This window comes from Streptopelia decaocto, assembly GCF_964273445.1.
Source record: "Streptopelia decaocto genome assembly, chromosome: 1".
Lineage (NCBI taxonomy): Eukaryota > Metazoa > Chordata > Aves > Columbiformes > Columbidae > Streptopelia > Streptopelia decaocto.
The window spans coordinates 141,488,571-141,504,910 of NC_138663.1; the positions used below are offsets into that span (position 1 = coordinate 141,488,571).

The 16,340-nt window shown below is 39.1% G+C and overlaps 1 protein-coding gene across 1 annotated transcript in view; it reads right to left on the bottom strand.

The window, feature by feature from the left end:
• Positions 1-16,340, bottom strand: part of IMPG2 (interphotoreceptor matrix proteoglycan 2) — a gene marked incomplete at its 3' end in the record, with an annotated part of 58,636 nt that overhangs the window by 39,834 nt on the left and 2,462 nt on the right. The window contains exons 2-3 of the mRNA XM_082060439.1: positions 15,143-15,388; positions 5,248-5,414 (exon numbers count right to left, since the gene is read on the bottom strand). Coding sequence (XP_081916565.1) covers positions 5,248-5,414; positions 15,143-15,388 — 413 coding nt within the window. The remainder of the gene's footprint in view (positions 1-5,247; positions 5,415-15,142; positions 15,389-16,340) is intronic.

Consider the following 16,340-nt stretch of genomic DNA (forward strand, 5'->3'; position numbering starts at 1 on the left):
TTATTATTCTTGTTATTCTGTTTGATAGACACATCAGTGCGGATTAAGTTCAGAGCACACTTGCAATCAAAAGAGTATTAAACAAGAGGCTGTAAGACCACTCAAAATAATCACCCAAGAAAATCAACAATGGGGTTTTTTTCCCCACAGCCAAAGGCCACCTTCAAAATGTCAGCATGTGCTACAGCTAAATGTTATAATACAGTTCGTATTACAAAAACAGTAAAAGTCTTATGCTGGCCATGCACATGCATCTTATTCCCTTGTTTTCTCTGATATTACATCAGGCTAATAAAAAAAATGGAATGTAAAAAGAAATGACTTGATGAAGATTATTTTTTATTTACTAGAAGGAACTGTATTTTTTTTCTTCCTCTTCTAATCACAGTACATTTATTAATTATATTCATAACAAGACCTGACATTGTGTCTGGCTGTATAAGCATATATACTACTAGTCAACGTGAAATTGATGTATCCACAAGGTAAAAGGTACTCACCAGGATCTTTCAACAGAAGCTGAGTTTTTTACAGTGTATTCTGCACATTGTGGTTTTGATTTTAAAGAACCACAAACTGTATAAGGATGTGCTTAACTTCTCATCTAATTTTTTTTAAACCACTTGAAAATATCTTTGTTCTTACTACCACGCCACATTTTTCACACCTTTAACTTTGTTCCTTCACACTTAAACATTCAGTGCAGTATCTTCTGATGAAATTTGCACAAAATATTGCTTGCAATTTCTTAGATTAATTGCTCTGTATATGCTACAGATTGGTGAGCCTCAAGGTGTGCAAAATTTTGTTTAGGCATCAAAGCCACCAATATTCTAAACTTTCCACATCTCTTCAACAAATAAGCTTTAGAAGAGCATCTGGTTGGTTGTGGTACAGCTTTTCAAGTCACATTCTGGCTGAACAGTAGCAGAGCTTTGTGTTGTTGAAATTGAAAGGATTTTTTTGAAGGAAAAAGGCCTGACACATGAATTGGGGCTTCAGTCCACTTAGCTTGATTTCTTTTTCCTAATCACTGTCAGCAGCAGATGCCTCTATGGGAGTTGTATGAAGCTCCAAAAACTGGACAGGAACCTTAAGAGATCTCTCAGCATGCTAAGGAAACATGGTAGACAACCAGTCAACAAAAAGAGTTCTTTTGACTGGTACAGTATTTAGTTCTCAATCTGCAATAAGTCCATTGTCTAGAAATAATACAAATAGAAGAGAAAAATGCAAAATTTATCCCCAACAGCTTTGCTCAGCCCTAACAGGTCACAGAGGAAGCAGAAGTTTGCATTGCTCTGCAGAAGCTCTTAGATGTGAGGACAGAGCATTGGTGGTCTAGACTGAGAGTTCACCTCAGCCCCAAACCACCTCCTGACTGCATGCCTGCTGAGCAGGTCCCTGCAGTTAAAGGAAGAAACAGGCAAAGCACTGGCAACTGACTCTCCTTTAGTCTTATTTACTGTAAGCATAGGCTGCATATGAAATTTCAAACTTCTGGTTTCATTTTCTATGACAAGCTGCACAGAATTAAAGAAAAAATGTAGAAAAGAAATAGGCAGGGAAGCCATTTTTTGTAGCTAAAAAAACCTTCCTTGTAGAATCCTCAGAACACACAGAACAAAAACAAAAACATTTTCTCTAAAAGAGCAAAAACAGAAAAGCAGGTGTCAAAACAGTTGGACCAGCTACACCAGAACTGCTGCATTATTTCAGTAATTTACAAAGTAAAAAAATGTGCCCAGCAGCTATAGCGGTATCTAACAAAGAACATCATAACTTCTCCTTTTCCATTTCTGCCAAGATTTGAAAGGAGGTGGAGGGACAACATAATCTCACACTTTATAAACCTACTTAATATCCAAAGAAATTAGTTAGGCTTGTATTCATCCTACGTAAACTACTTTCATTTAACATTATCACAAAGTAAAATGAAATAATTTGGAGGGAAAAAAAGAATATTTAAAACCTTTTTTTTATGGCTGCCATAAATATGAATCTGTAAAGCTTTCCATCCACTCCTGAAAATCTGGCAGGTGATTTGCTTTAAGACCTGATGAAAACTTAAAGTAATGTATTATATATTATTTTATAACATCCATATATACATATATATATATGTGTGTGCACAAGAAATCACGCAGAGGCAGGCCTCAGTTCTCCAAGACAACGTATGGGGCATAGACTGCTTATTAAAGAGCAGCAAAAGCATTGCCTGCTGAGGCACACCTGCCCCACCAGTAGAAGCCGTCTGATGGCAAAAGAGCAAATTCCAGATACGCATGCCTTCACCTCCATCAAATTAGTCAAGTCTTCTTAACAGACTATTAGAGACTCAACAACATTTTACCAAAGGAAAAAGAATAAGAGATGGGACTTAATCTGGTCCAAGCTCCAGCTGATATCCAGTAAGAAACTGTATTGAAAGCAAGAGAAATAGAATTTTTCTCTACATGAACTAATCCATGCTGGAGCAGACATCGAAACATCTGTAGGTGTGTGACAGAGATTACCAGGGATTAGAGGAAAGGGTAAGAAATAAAAGCAGGAAGGAAGGCTAATAAGTTGTCATTTAATTACACTGCTCAAAACAAACTCCACACTACAACAAAAATAGTGTGAAAGCAATCATTTTGCTGAATTATTGTTTATTGAGAGCAAATCCCACTGAATTATTTTGCCTAATTTTCAGACACACTCAATTCCTTTTGAGAGAGAGGGAAAACTCATGGCATGCAGCATGCAGTTCTTCTAAAAACTGAATTTCATGTTGTCATCTACCAAAAAGTAATATACAGAGACACTCTAGAATAAGACTGCCAGAAACTGCCAACAGGCATGATGCAAAAGAGGTGGCAGATAATGCTATGGCAGTAATAGCCAATATATACCAAAAGAAAAGTAAAAATACTTCAATCAGCTGTAGGCTCTAAACTGAATTCTTGAAATTAACCACAGATGATTCACAGACACTGGAGAGCAGAGAAAGATCAGAAACAAGTGGTATTTAATAAGGCATGTAATGGTCAGACAAAGAACTACCGCCAACCACATACACTGCTTTTCTACAGTGCCAGGCAGAAGTGAGTCGTCTTTTAAAGCAATTGAGAGGGTGGATTATTCGCACGTATCATGCACACACACTACAGAGTGCTGTGCACACTGTGAAATCATGGTGGCCCTTTGTCAAGAAGTGCTCAGCACTTTACAGATTAAACCTCAGGAATGAAAAAAAAAAAAAAAAAAATATATATATATATATATATATATATATATATATATATATATATGGCAACAGCCAGCCATGAACAAATGAAAGAACATGCTGTAATGAGAGGAAAAAAAAACCCCACAAGTAAGGGAAAGGCTTAGCCATGCAACTTGAACAGCCTATCTGGTGAAAGTGGAAAGAAGGATGTGGTAGGACACCATGCTCTAGAAAGTGTGCTTGGTGCCACAGGCTGAGCCCCAGCTCTGACCATCATGTTAGACTGGAGCAAGCAACTAGCAGAAGGAAGGGCATTCTTAATAACAGAGTCATAACAACTGCATCAGTTTGGACTTAAGTGTTCTCAGAGCTCCTTTAAAGAGGTTTCACCCTCTGACAAGTATGTTATGTGTGAGCACGTATAAGAGTGAGTCAGTTAGCCCTTAAATCCACACTGACCTACTTGTTCAAAAATACACCTTCAGACTTTTGAAGCTGGCTGATCAGAGATGAGATACAGTCCTTTCACCTTCAGCCTTTGGTTCAAATTTAAATTGGCTTCAGGCTTTCATTTCAAAAAAGTCACTGAACAGATTTATGACATTTTATGTGGAACACAGTGGTGACAGCACGCTATCTCCCTTAACACAGCCTAGTCTCCCATCAAATCGGCCCAACAACCATCACCTTTTACCAACTGTGCTGAAAGCAAATAGAAGGATAGACAGTCCTGTTTCAGAATATTGTAATGCTGAAGGGATCCCTCTACAGGAGAAAGGAAACCTAAATTACACATAAACAACCTGAATAAATCAAACACTTTAACTGACTCCACTGTAACGCTGAAGGGCCATACCCAAAAATGTAAAGCAGAAGTGGGAAGTCAAATGCATCATCCTCCCTCCAAGAATTATTTTGATTTCTTTTAATAAGCTCCCACTATAGATCATCTCACTACCAAAATCTTACAACAATATTTTCACTATGCACAGAAAAAGTTAACATGAATTTTACTTGTCTCCACCTTCTATGGACAACAATACCATCAGACATCACAGAAGTGTCCACCTGTGAAGACTAACATGCAGGCTCAGAAAAAAAACCCTCTCTCGATTATTCTCAACAGTTTTCATACTCACATTCCCTAGTGTACATTCCTAGTATAGGAGTCCATAGAAAAGCAGAAAGGAAAAATGTCAGCACATCCATAGTAGCAGAACATTACTGATTCTGTGGGATCATACATTTAAGACTCATCATAAGTTTCCTAAAAATACTCATCCATTAGCTTGCAAAAATAGAAGAAATTGTAATCCTAAAGAATAACCATAAATCACCATATATTTTAAGACAGCCTTTTATCCAGAGAAATTAAGGTATCTACTGTATCTTAGATATGTACAAAGTAAAGCACTTAATTAATTCTGTAGTAAGGACTTAATTTTAAAATTCACAAACTCCTGAAAAGACACCTTCATGTTTTATTTAAGGTAGGTTTCTTTTGCTTAGCTTAATGCTCTTTTTATTTGCTTTAAGCTAAAATAAGCTTGCTTCAACTGAAATAGCAGAGAATATACCAAGCTATATATGGTGACATAAAATGTCAAACAGGTAATCATGCCATACGCCTGTGGTAGCATCAGAAATACAGGTCAGAGCTTCCTGGTTCAAAGTGCCATTTGAACTGAAGGCACCTCCATGTGCAGTTGACAGCAGGAAGGCTGCTACACACCATGGAGGATAACGTGCCACAGCCTGCCTCATGTCATGCTGCCTCTTCAGACAGGAGGTCTAGACATCATCCACTTGTTGGGAACATCACCTATTGAAGACAACATTCTCTTCACCATGGTTGCTTTCTCCTCCATGAAATCAGCTACCACTTTGGTTTTGGAACTGATCTCAGCGCTACAGATCCAAGAGCTGGGATATTCATGCCTGTCTACTTTTAGAGGTCCACATGTTACTGCCTGCCATATGCCAAGCTGCACGTTGCTCTTCCTTACGAGAAAACATCAACCACGTGCTGCACCCACCTTCACAATCAGACTCCGGTGCTCCTCAGACTGACTGAAATTCGTTCCCATTTCAAAGATACTCATTGCTCCTTCCTCACAGAGGTTCATCCAGGTGTGGTATTCTTCACGCTCAGGAAGTCTATCCCAGAATGTCTTGAAGACCTCCCAGACTGTTTCCTGACACACTGAAGGCACAAGAAAGGTCTGGTGTTAGTACAACATGAGCGCTTCCACAGCATGGGTGGTCAGGATAGTACCGTCCAAATGTTGTATGCTTTTCAGTACATTAATATATAGAATACAGTGACTATACACCTACATATTAATGTTTAAGTCATTGACTGTCAATGAAGATCTGGCGGATCTTTCACACTCACACTACTTCCATCCCTGATTTTTTTTTACTGAAGTAATTAACAACTTCACTAAAGAAAAAAAAGAAAGCAAGAGAGAACACAGTTGTCTCCTAATAGCCATCAAGAACAACAATATTTTCACTGAGTGAAACTGCATTTGATCAATGGGTCAAATTTTTAGAAAATTTAGAAAGCCAAAATAGTATGGCAAACGTCGTCACAGCAAGTAGATCTGGAGCTTAATTTGTAAGAATGATAGCTGCACTGAGCAGATTTTGAGAGGCTCAGTTAGTAAGGATTGCTTTGGACTCACATTTACATGGAACTGAAAGTATGTTTCAGAAATTATAATTGCATTAATATTTTGACAGACAAGGTAGGATGATGACACAATAACACAACGTGCTAAGAAATGAGTCAGCCTCTAACCCTACTGCATATGTATACTGAGAAAGAACTAAACATCTCTGACTGAACAGGCAGTCTACAAATTAAGGGTTAAATTATACTATACCAGCTGCTTTAACCTCGCTATCTCACATGTGCTAGTTGCCAATCAGAGCAGTTGGTCACATAACGCTCAAGTAAGAACCTCTCTGTGACCCAGGATAACTGCAAGAGAGGAAGATTTATAGGATTTTCCTTGTGTCCTGGAAGACAACAACATCAAAAGGAAACCAACTCTAAAAACCATTCGCAGCAGATGCCAGCCTAGAGTAGTAGCAGACAAACCTCCTTTTTCGGCCTTAATCGGATTTCGCTACATATATATATATATATAAATACACAGTTCGGCAGAGGAATGCTTTGCATTCAGGGAAAGCAAGACCCTACAAGAGACTAACCATGAATCTATCTTCAGAAAGCAATTTTCTTCAGTCAGTTTAAAAATACTCTCCAGGCTACCCAAACTAGTACCTTATAGATATTTCTTCTTGATACTCTGTATTCTGAATTCCAAAACTTATCAAAGGTACTTGTGTAAAACTTAAAACAGAGATCACATATGGAAACATATCTTCATTCAACCAAGAGATTGACATTTTTCTTAAACGCAAAGGCTTTATAAATAACAACCTTAAGGAACTGTTTCACATGCAATAGCATCCCTATTAGCTGATTCTGTTACACTGAATGGCACCATGCAGAAAAAGCTCTTTTCTCCACCCTGAATTTCAGTTTATCAGAGCAGTTGAGACCATTTCTCCATTGTGGAACTCTACAGATACACAGGTATCTCCTATTTCCATGCCATATTCCTGACAGTTTTCCTACCTGGTGATTAGCTTTGTAGCTCATTTGCCATGTATGACTAGAGAAGAATACAGTCCTCAAACTCCACATTAATGGTCAGTAGTATATTACTTCTCTAGCACCCCAACAGCTTCCAAGTAGCTAACTTTGTCTGTAGGACACAGTGACCAGGTAAGGAGTATCAGAGATGCTTCCAATCAGTTTTGCCTATGCATCTTTATTAATCGTAAATAAACAGCCAAATTTACAAGCATCCATGCACCTTCTCACATTCCCCCTCAAGTTATGCTTGCTCTTTGAGACAGGGACCATGTTTCCATATGACCTCTGCACAGACCTGACGCAATGAAGCCATAATCATGCTTTGGGATTTCTGGATCCTGCTGGAGCACTAATAAGCTCACTGAAGTACAACGACATCTGTAGTGTCCTCTCTACCATCCCACTCTTAAGAGCTGGGCATCCAGGAAAAGCCCAAATTTTAGTTTCACCAAGCAATACTCTCAGATTTCTTTGGGAGGTATCTGTATCCTTCATTCTGACTAATGGATCTTTCACTCCAGGTGAACATTGCACAGCAACAATCCTGAAATGAGATTATTCCCTGTAGCTGGGATAAGTCTCCCGCAGGCTACCAGCAAGAGTTGAAGCTACAGCAATAGTTTGCAAACACACTGCACTGGTATTGTCTAATCCCACAGTTTTCAAATGGCAACAGGCAATGGACTGGCTTTCCAGTTGGAAGTAATAATTGGCCCTAATAATTGAAGGAGTTTTCCTTAATGCTCTTAGATAAGTTTAATCTCTTTTTTAAAATAAATGTGATGAGATGGTGTCTTGCCCAAATGCAAGCTGCTGCTGTATGAGCAGTTGTCCCAATCAGCTCCCAACAGATTAAGGATTTGTCCTGTGTCCTTTCATTTGGAATTAGACACCCCACTGAATTTCAATCCCAAAGGCTTTGCACCATCTGTGGGCTCCAAGCCCATTAATCAGACCTGAGCTGTCAGAACAGGGTCAGATTTTCTGTGGAAAGAAGAAAGGGGATGCAACTAAGGAGTCACATTCTGTTCTCTCTAGCCTGTGCCCTATCTGGCCATTTCCACTGCAGCATGCAGTAACAATTTGGACAACATGGTGCAAATTGCTTCTGTATTCAAAAGGAAAAGGCTATCCCAGTTCTGCCTCCTGAGCAGTCCAAGAATTCGTTACTTCTGACACACAGAGAGGGATTAAAAACCACAGGCAAACATGTACCACGACTGCCATTTAAATACTTCTGTTAGCCTTTTCCAGGGAACTGTGTCCTCCACCACGGTGAGCTGATTGCCACACACAGTCATCCTGCAACCTCGCTGACATGCAGTCCACCTTGTAATTGCCCCTTTTATTCCAACTGGCCAGCTTGTAAAATGGGATTACTTTGCAGCATAACAAATCCAGGCTCTAAGGGCTCAACCCAAGGACCAGCCCCAGGCATGCTTACCCATATGGTGTTTAAGAGAAAAAACACAGCCTGGCTAAGAAAAGGAACAATTTTGTTTCAGTCTGTCTTTCTCATACACCTTTTTCAATGCTTTTTAGTTAGGTGAGAGTTGCCACTCCAAGCCCAGAAAAAAGAACAGCACAGTTTCTTCAGTGTGGTTCAAATCACACTCGTGTAAAGAAAGAAACAAGCATGATTCTATTTCCCATCTCTACTTCAGGTATGTCAAAGAGGGAGCCAGTTCTTATCCTGGCTTCACTGAGGTGGCCACCCAGGGAACTGCAGAGACACCACCCTCACAGTGCATTCAAGTTCCATAATAAACGTGATTAACCTTCTTTCAGGCTGAAGGTGGAGCCCAGCCCTGTGGAAGGTTTTCAACTATCTGCTGGCAAGGGAGGTTTTTCAAGGTTTCTCCTCAACAAATTCTTCTGAACTACCATATAAGAAAAACATTTTTTCATAACTGGATTATAAGCACTCTGAGACTCTGTAGACAAAACCTGGAGGCATAAAAATGTAAACAAAGTTAAACAGGATTTGCCTGGAAGTTTCAGCAAATAACTATTTTACTGTATAAAAATAATTCACTGTCTCTCCTTTCTGACCCTCTAGCAACTTGCCAGTATCTATGCCACATAGCCTACCTACATATGCTGACAATGCACGAAGCAACTTTTGACTAATATTTAAAACAGCAACTTCTTGAAACCAAAATAAAAGAAAATTAGTCGGGGGGGGGGGGGGGGGTTGGTGGAGGGGTGTGACCTAAACAGTTTTACCAGTAAGCTTCTTGACTAGCAATGTAATTTTGAATATAAAATGCTTAAAGGGAATGGAAAAAAAACTGCAGCATCAGAGTTTACATTAAACTGACTGGAGCCCATAAGTTCAGAGCTATGACTAAAGCTACCTCCTTATTACCATATGCTGCGTAAATATACTACAACTATTAAGTAAAACAAATCTGCTGTACAGGATTGGAGTTATGACCTTTCCAGGAATTAGATGTCTAAGACAAGCTGCAAAACCCTTAAAAACCAACTAGCCAGCCCTGCCAGGATTGGGAAGGAACTGCTGGGCAGACCCAGCGGTGCTGCCACATGCCACCCGCACAGCAGATGAGCGGGCACGTGAGAAGGGCCAGATCTTCACGGCTTCATCTCGTGCCAAACTTTCACTGTCCTGCTACAGGAGGAGACACAGGCACAGATATGTGGGGCAGCATTAGCAACGCCAGGCCCTGGAGGAGACAGGATCTGCGATGAGGCCGCTAATCCCTGGCAAACAATACTGATTAAAAGCATCATAAAATCGAGATCAATCTTTTAAGACAGAGACCTAAGAGCCTTGAAGCTACACGTGGGTGGGAAGGTAAGCTCCTCTAGAAAATTACTTCCTTCATCCCATGGCTACAGAAATAAATAACTCGTATTTTAGTGTTAACTCATCTCTCGGGTACTTTGCAGGTTTCCTCTGAAGAATTCAAATGTTAAAAAATGAAGACTTATGAGACAGAGTAAAGCTCCCTGCTACACAGAGGCAGTCACTCGAGCAGTCTGCAGCAAAGGAAGCAGGTATGCAGAAGATGTGTAACTGACTGACACGATAAACCAGAATTCAAACCGGATTGCTTGTTCTGGAGTTTTTCTGCAAGGTACATTTTACACGCACATACTACATTTTGCCTGTAGTCCATCCTGAAACGCTTCAGAAATTCAAGTCACTTAACTCATCACTGAGATAATAATCTTCAAGTGTAGAGAGAGCACAAAAGCAGTAGAAATTGAAAGAAGAGTATGTTGGGCTCATGCCCTTGTGCATACTTCCTTGAACTTTAAGCATTATAAGCACTTAAAGTAGGGAAGGTTTTGACTTTTAAAGGTTGTAACAGGTTTCAAAGGCTGCCTCAGAAAGCTGGACATAAAGTAAGACCATGTGAGTCCCAGCACATCTACTCTGGAAGCCAAAAAGCACAGCTCTCGGGAGCTCATCTGCTTCAAATGCAGTGTTTACACTCAAGCAGTACTTACAAATAATAGAGAATATTCTGAAAAGCTTAAGAGAAATTGTGTTTCAGAAAAAAAAAAAAATCCACATAGTCAGGAAAAACCTCTTTTCGGTCCATAAATATGTAGGAAGTTTATATGAAGTTTCTTTTCTTAAAGACTATCATTCTTTTTAAAACTTCCAGCTAAATGTGTGATGAGATGATCTCTCTCCCCTCTCTGAAATTGCCACCTGTAATGCACCTGGGTAGGATACACCACCTCTGTGGCCCCGCCTTTACCTTTCAGGATGCATTTATCTCCCAAATGAGAGACAATAGAGACAATTAGCCTATTACACTCGGTCCATGCTCAGGGATTTCTGAGGTTGACAGAAGGGGCACCACATGACAGCACGGGGCACCTAGTAGGGGGTGGGGTGGCTTTGCGGCCATTTGTGTAAGTGGGCAGTGCTAGAGTTTAATCCCAGTTAAATCCCATTAGTGCTTCTTAAGAGGTGAACTGTGTACAGGCAAGGAGCACTGAATCAGGCTGAATATTCTATTTTGAGGCAACATGAGGCCAACTCCTTCTCCTCTCTAACAATTTCTGTACAACTGAGCAGCTTAATTGCAGTGAGTTTTGATAAGGACTGTAGTGACAGGGAGAGTGACAGACACTTCCCTAAGAGGTCTTTCCTGCAAAGACTTCATTGGCACCCACTAAACAATTTAATATACACACATGCAGAGGAATCACTTCATCTATTGCTGAAATACTGCTGTGTGTGACCTACAACACAGCAACCCCTAAACAATATATACAACAAACCGGGATTTTAAATTAAAATAGTTGAAAGTGAGTAAGCTAATCCACATGAAAAATTCTTTCTTTGGAGGATAACATAGTAAACACTAGCACATAAACTATTTTCACCATTAATATTTCAGTACCTACAAAGGAATGGATATCTTTCATGGATAAAGGCAAACTTTTTAGAAGCATATGCTGACATGTAATAATTCATATGTAGTGGGAGACAGAACTAGACCTTCTACAAATAAACTTCAGAAATTTATTGCCTGAGTATGAGATATGCATAATATGTGTCAGAGAACAAGGAGAAAAGGCTCACTCAGCCAGACACTTTATTGTATGCTTGTTTAGCCAGGTACTTTTAACGACTTTTAACTGTTTGCTTTCATCACTACTCAGCAAGATTTGAATAATTTGTAACATTTAGGATTTCAGCATCAAATTGGAACTTTAGTCTTAACTCTGTCCTTGTGCAGAACACAGCATCATTATTACTAATGTTTCAGTAAACAGATTTGAAGTGCCCAAGAAAAGGGAAAATGAGAAAGCTCAGTGCTGTGCCTGAGATTACTCAACCTAGGGATCATAATCATGCATAGGACTTCATTCCTGAGAAATACCTTTTATTCTTTCCATAGCACCAAAATGTCCTTGCCTCTCATCAGCTATGACACACTAGAATATGGTCTAATTCCTTCTTTGGTCAAAATCTTTAAACGCTGTCTTTAGATTTCAGTTTTATCTGAAGCTGTGGCTGACAAACACTGTTCTGGCAGAGCATACAATGAATGACAGTGGATCACAGCAGGAAAAAAAACCCACAGAATTTAGGAAAGTAGCCACCAGAGTAATTACATCTTGGAGGTGGCAAAGAGCAGCAGTATTAACCATGAACCACAGTGTCAAAGTCCAGCAGCCATTGTTTCACCAGTTAACAGGCAAAAGACAGGGGAAACAGCACAAGCCATGCTACCTTGCAATCCTTATCTTGTTTCTGTTTCACTGGCTAATTCAGCTTCCAAGTCTATTGTGATCCCACCCCCTCACTATTTACACCAAAGGAAATGGAGAGATTCACTGAATTGTCTACATAAGGTGAGTGGTCACAATAGACTTTTAGTCTGAGTGCATATGGTTATTTTTTATATATTAGTTTTTATTTAAACAAGGGCTCGGGCTGCAATCTCCCTGTCAGCATTAAATAACATCATTAATCATCATCAATATTACCATATACAGCACACTGTCTGTCTGAAATACCACTATTAGATTTTCACAAAATCTGTTGTGTGAAACTCCAGTTGTCCATTGGACACACTTTGTGTTCATCACAACAGCGAGGCTATGAACCATCACTGGAATCATATATTTAAACTAGATTTACATGACTCTTCCAGCAGAAACCGTAACATTACTACCATTTAATATGACAAGTGTTAAAAACACTCTGTAAGACCCAACCCATAGGCCTACAGTACCCAATGTGTAAGCATCTATGACTGATTTCCATCTTTATCTTCTAAGAAATGAAATACAAAGCCAGCCAACAGCATCAACCTCCATATACAGCTACAAGAGACACAGAGACTGTATCATACTGGGGAGTACAGAGAAAATTGTAATCCCAAATTTGGCTCAAAAGAGACTGAAAAGCATATCTTCCGCTAATGCAAAACTCAGTCTGTTCTGCAATGTAGTTGACTGTAGGAATAAATCAGCACTTGAGAAATCTATCTTCTAGACTGCAGCTGTGGAGAAACAAGTATAAAACCACCCCTATTCTTGGCTGCCACATCTGACTACTACAGTAATAACAACCACCAGTGAGTAATCATACCATTACTTAGACTTTTATAGGCTGAACAGTGCCACCACTGTTATAGAAGATACTGATTTTTTTTCTCCAGATCCCTGTATTTTGCCACCCTTTGAATTTATTATCTATTTATTAAATCTCTGTAACTTGTATCTTTTTAAGGCTGAAAAAATCCAGATGTTGTAATGTGGAAAAAAAGAAAAAAGCAGTCCACTGTTAAGCCTACAGGTATATGACATTAGCACTTGCTTAAAGCCTGTGACAGAAGTGTTTGCCAGTCAGTCTCTGACAATAATAGAGGCTTTAGCAAGCTAGCAAAAGCAAATCTTGGAGCTACAGACAGATACTTACATTCTCACCTCTTTCCTTCTAAGGTAGATATAAATGGAACAAACGTAACCTGGATAATCAGCATATGCAAACCTTATCTTTTTTTCTAAAAAGCTCTTATATCAAAACAACAATCAACCTTTCCTTCCATGGTATTGGCACTGGGTTTTGCTGATAGTAAAACAAAACTAAGGAAAGATCAGACAGTATTGAAACTATCCAGAGAAAGTACGGGATATTAAAGTCATTCCTTACTTCAGCAGATACAAAGATGATTCTAAAAATGCAGACTGAGATTGGAAAAAAAAAAAAAAAATTCGACAAATTTTGTGTACCTGCATATTTATTCCCGTGTGGGGTCAGTTATTTTTTCTAGTCACTGATAGTAGCTAATCTGAGTGATATAGTGACCACACTCCTTCCTAGGACTATTCTGTTCACAGTGCAGACAAGAAAGTCCATTTCACTATTTTATCACTGCACTGATCCAGCTAGCTAGTCAAAACATGGTTTCAAGAAAAAGCTGGTATGTATAACTCAATAACACTCCAGGAACAGTTTTACTGTGAATGGAAGTAGCAGCATCATCAACTCTCTCCCGCCTGAGGTGCATTTAACTTCCTATGTGGTTAACTAGACATCACCAAATACTTGTGGTGCAGCACATTGCTGATAACGGAAGATGACAAACTGCTTGAACCAGACTTTGCTTGACTTACTGCTAATTAAAGTCTTCTTCAAAAGTTTTAAGCTAGAAGTTGTAAGAGTGGTCGTAGCATCTCTGCTCAATAACTCCTTGTGGGCTGTGGAAGCTGTAAGTCCAGTAGGAAAGCAGATGGACTAGGTGGATTTTTGGTTCAACCTAGGACTATTAAGTTCTAATAAGCTTTTACAACCTAATATACGGATTTTTCTTCTTTATTATCACTCACTCTTTCACTTACTTAGTATTGTCCTTACAAACCCCTATCACAGATAACTGAGGGCTAACTGCAGTTAAAGCACATACTATGGATTCATTGTGAGCAAAACAAGTAACAGTTGGGTGTTACTGGGTGGACATATACAAGAAGCTTGCAAAGCCTGTTGAAACGTCTGTGTGATCATCAATGTCAGCATCCCTTGCAAGCTGGGCACAATTCATATTTGAATGAGGTTCCGATTCCACATAATTCCACTTTGTTCTCCAAATACATTATTCGTGTTTTGTTTTTTTTTTTTTTTTTTTTTTTTAATACAGACACTTGGCAACTCATGGTTTTAATTGAATTGTTTTTCACTGCTCTAAGTGAATAAATGGAATTACCAGTGGGACTTTTCTACAACTTCTATGTCTTAAGTCTTCAACTCTATTATACTACAGTCTTTTACATAGAGACTGGCTTCCTAGACAAGAGAATATACTATGCTTTGCACAATGACATATAGTCAAAAGTCACATGGCTGAGACACCGATGTCTCTTGACTCTTTTCCAAAAGTGACTTGACTCTTTTCCAAAAGATCCATAAGGAAGTACTACTAGCACTTGAAGAACACTAAATAAAACCAACAAGTCCTGCCATTTAGCTAACCTGTATGTAACACCTGTTATTCTTCACATTCAAATTGTTCTATGAGAAAGGATGAGTAATTAAACACTAACCGTGGTTTCAGGCACTGAGAGTTTTTATGATATGTAAGTGAAACCAGAAGGTGGTATTTTTTTAGCTCTGAACAGCTCTCATGAGGAAGATTATCACAGAAAACTGAGTTTCTTGGGTAACAATGTATTTCCTATGGTATTTATCATGCTTAAAAGCTTTATCTATTACCTTTTTATAAATAAATGTTCATTATCAATTACCCATGAGATGTACGACCACTTACCTCTGAGTCTGAAATATTTCAGATGGTTGGCAATAGCCTGCTCAACAGATTCATCAGGGCAGATCTTAACTCCACTGGGAAAGAGAACAGACCGCTTCCTCCGCAACAGCAGACGCTTGCTGACCTGTTCAGCCTCCACAATGCCATTGAGCTTTTTCAGCTCAGGAGGCAGAGAAGAGTTTGCCAACTGCCAGCCACTGAGCTGAGGGCTTGGTGAACCATCTTTAGCCTGCCCTCCTTCTGTAGCTGAATAACCTTCTGCTGTAAAATTAAAATCACATGTAAATTTCTCAGATGAGACAGCGATGGAATCACATGTATCATAATGCCGTTGCTCTGGTCTCCGAAGGACATTAACTGTGCTTTTTTTCTGTTAACAAAACCTGTCAGTATGACTGCGCTATTATAAACAAGCTTAAGCTTTTCACAGCAACCCATCAAATGATAACATTACTTAAAGCCCTAACCCTTTGAATGCCAATGTTTTGTGTTTAAGTTTCCTTCTGTGATTTGACTTAAGTCAATGGGACTATATTTATGAATAAACATGTACTTAGAAGCTTTCAGGGCCAGGAATGAAATAAGTAATTAATTAATTAATAAGTCCCTTTATTCCATGCTCTCTGTTACGAATATTGCATCTCCCTTGCATCACGAAAGGTGCTTGAATTGCCAGCTAGCAAGGACACCTTTCACCACCATGAGATGGGTCCCGACCTGACTGGAGCAGGGAAAAAAAGGGGGGAAAGAAAAGGCCTCATCAGCCTTAGCTTTTTAAAAATTCCCTCTTATGTTAATTTTTCCACATCATCCAGAGGAAACTTTACAGCTGAGAGAACATACCTATCTATCTGGTTTTAGTCTGACAGTCTCTATCCTCCACAGTCAGCAGTCACCTGATCAGAAATTAGTTAATTCAATTTTCTTTTTTTTACTTTTAACCCAGAAAACATGACAGAAGAAGAATCATAATTCATCATTTATTAAAGAAAGAACAGTAACAAGTGCATGGCGTTTTTCATCCCACAGATTATGAGCTTATTCTGCAGCCTCAAAGTAAACAGCACCTTTGATGACTGAAAGATGAAGAACATGGTTATTTTGATGGTATATTAAACAGTCAGGTCTACTGCAGAAGACCCTCACCACATGGTACATCAGAGGGAGAAGGGAACATCGAAAAAGGTGCCTAAGGCAA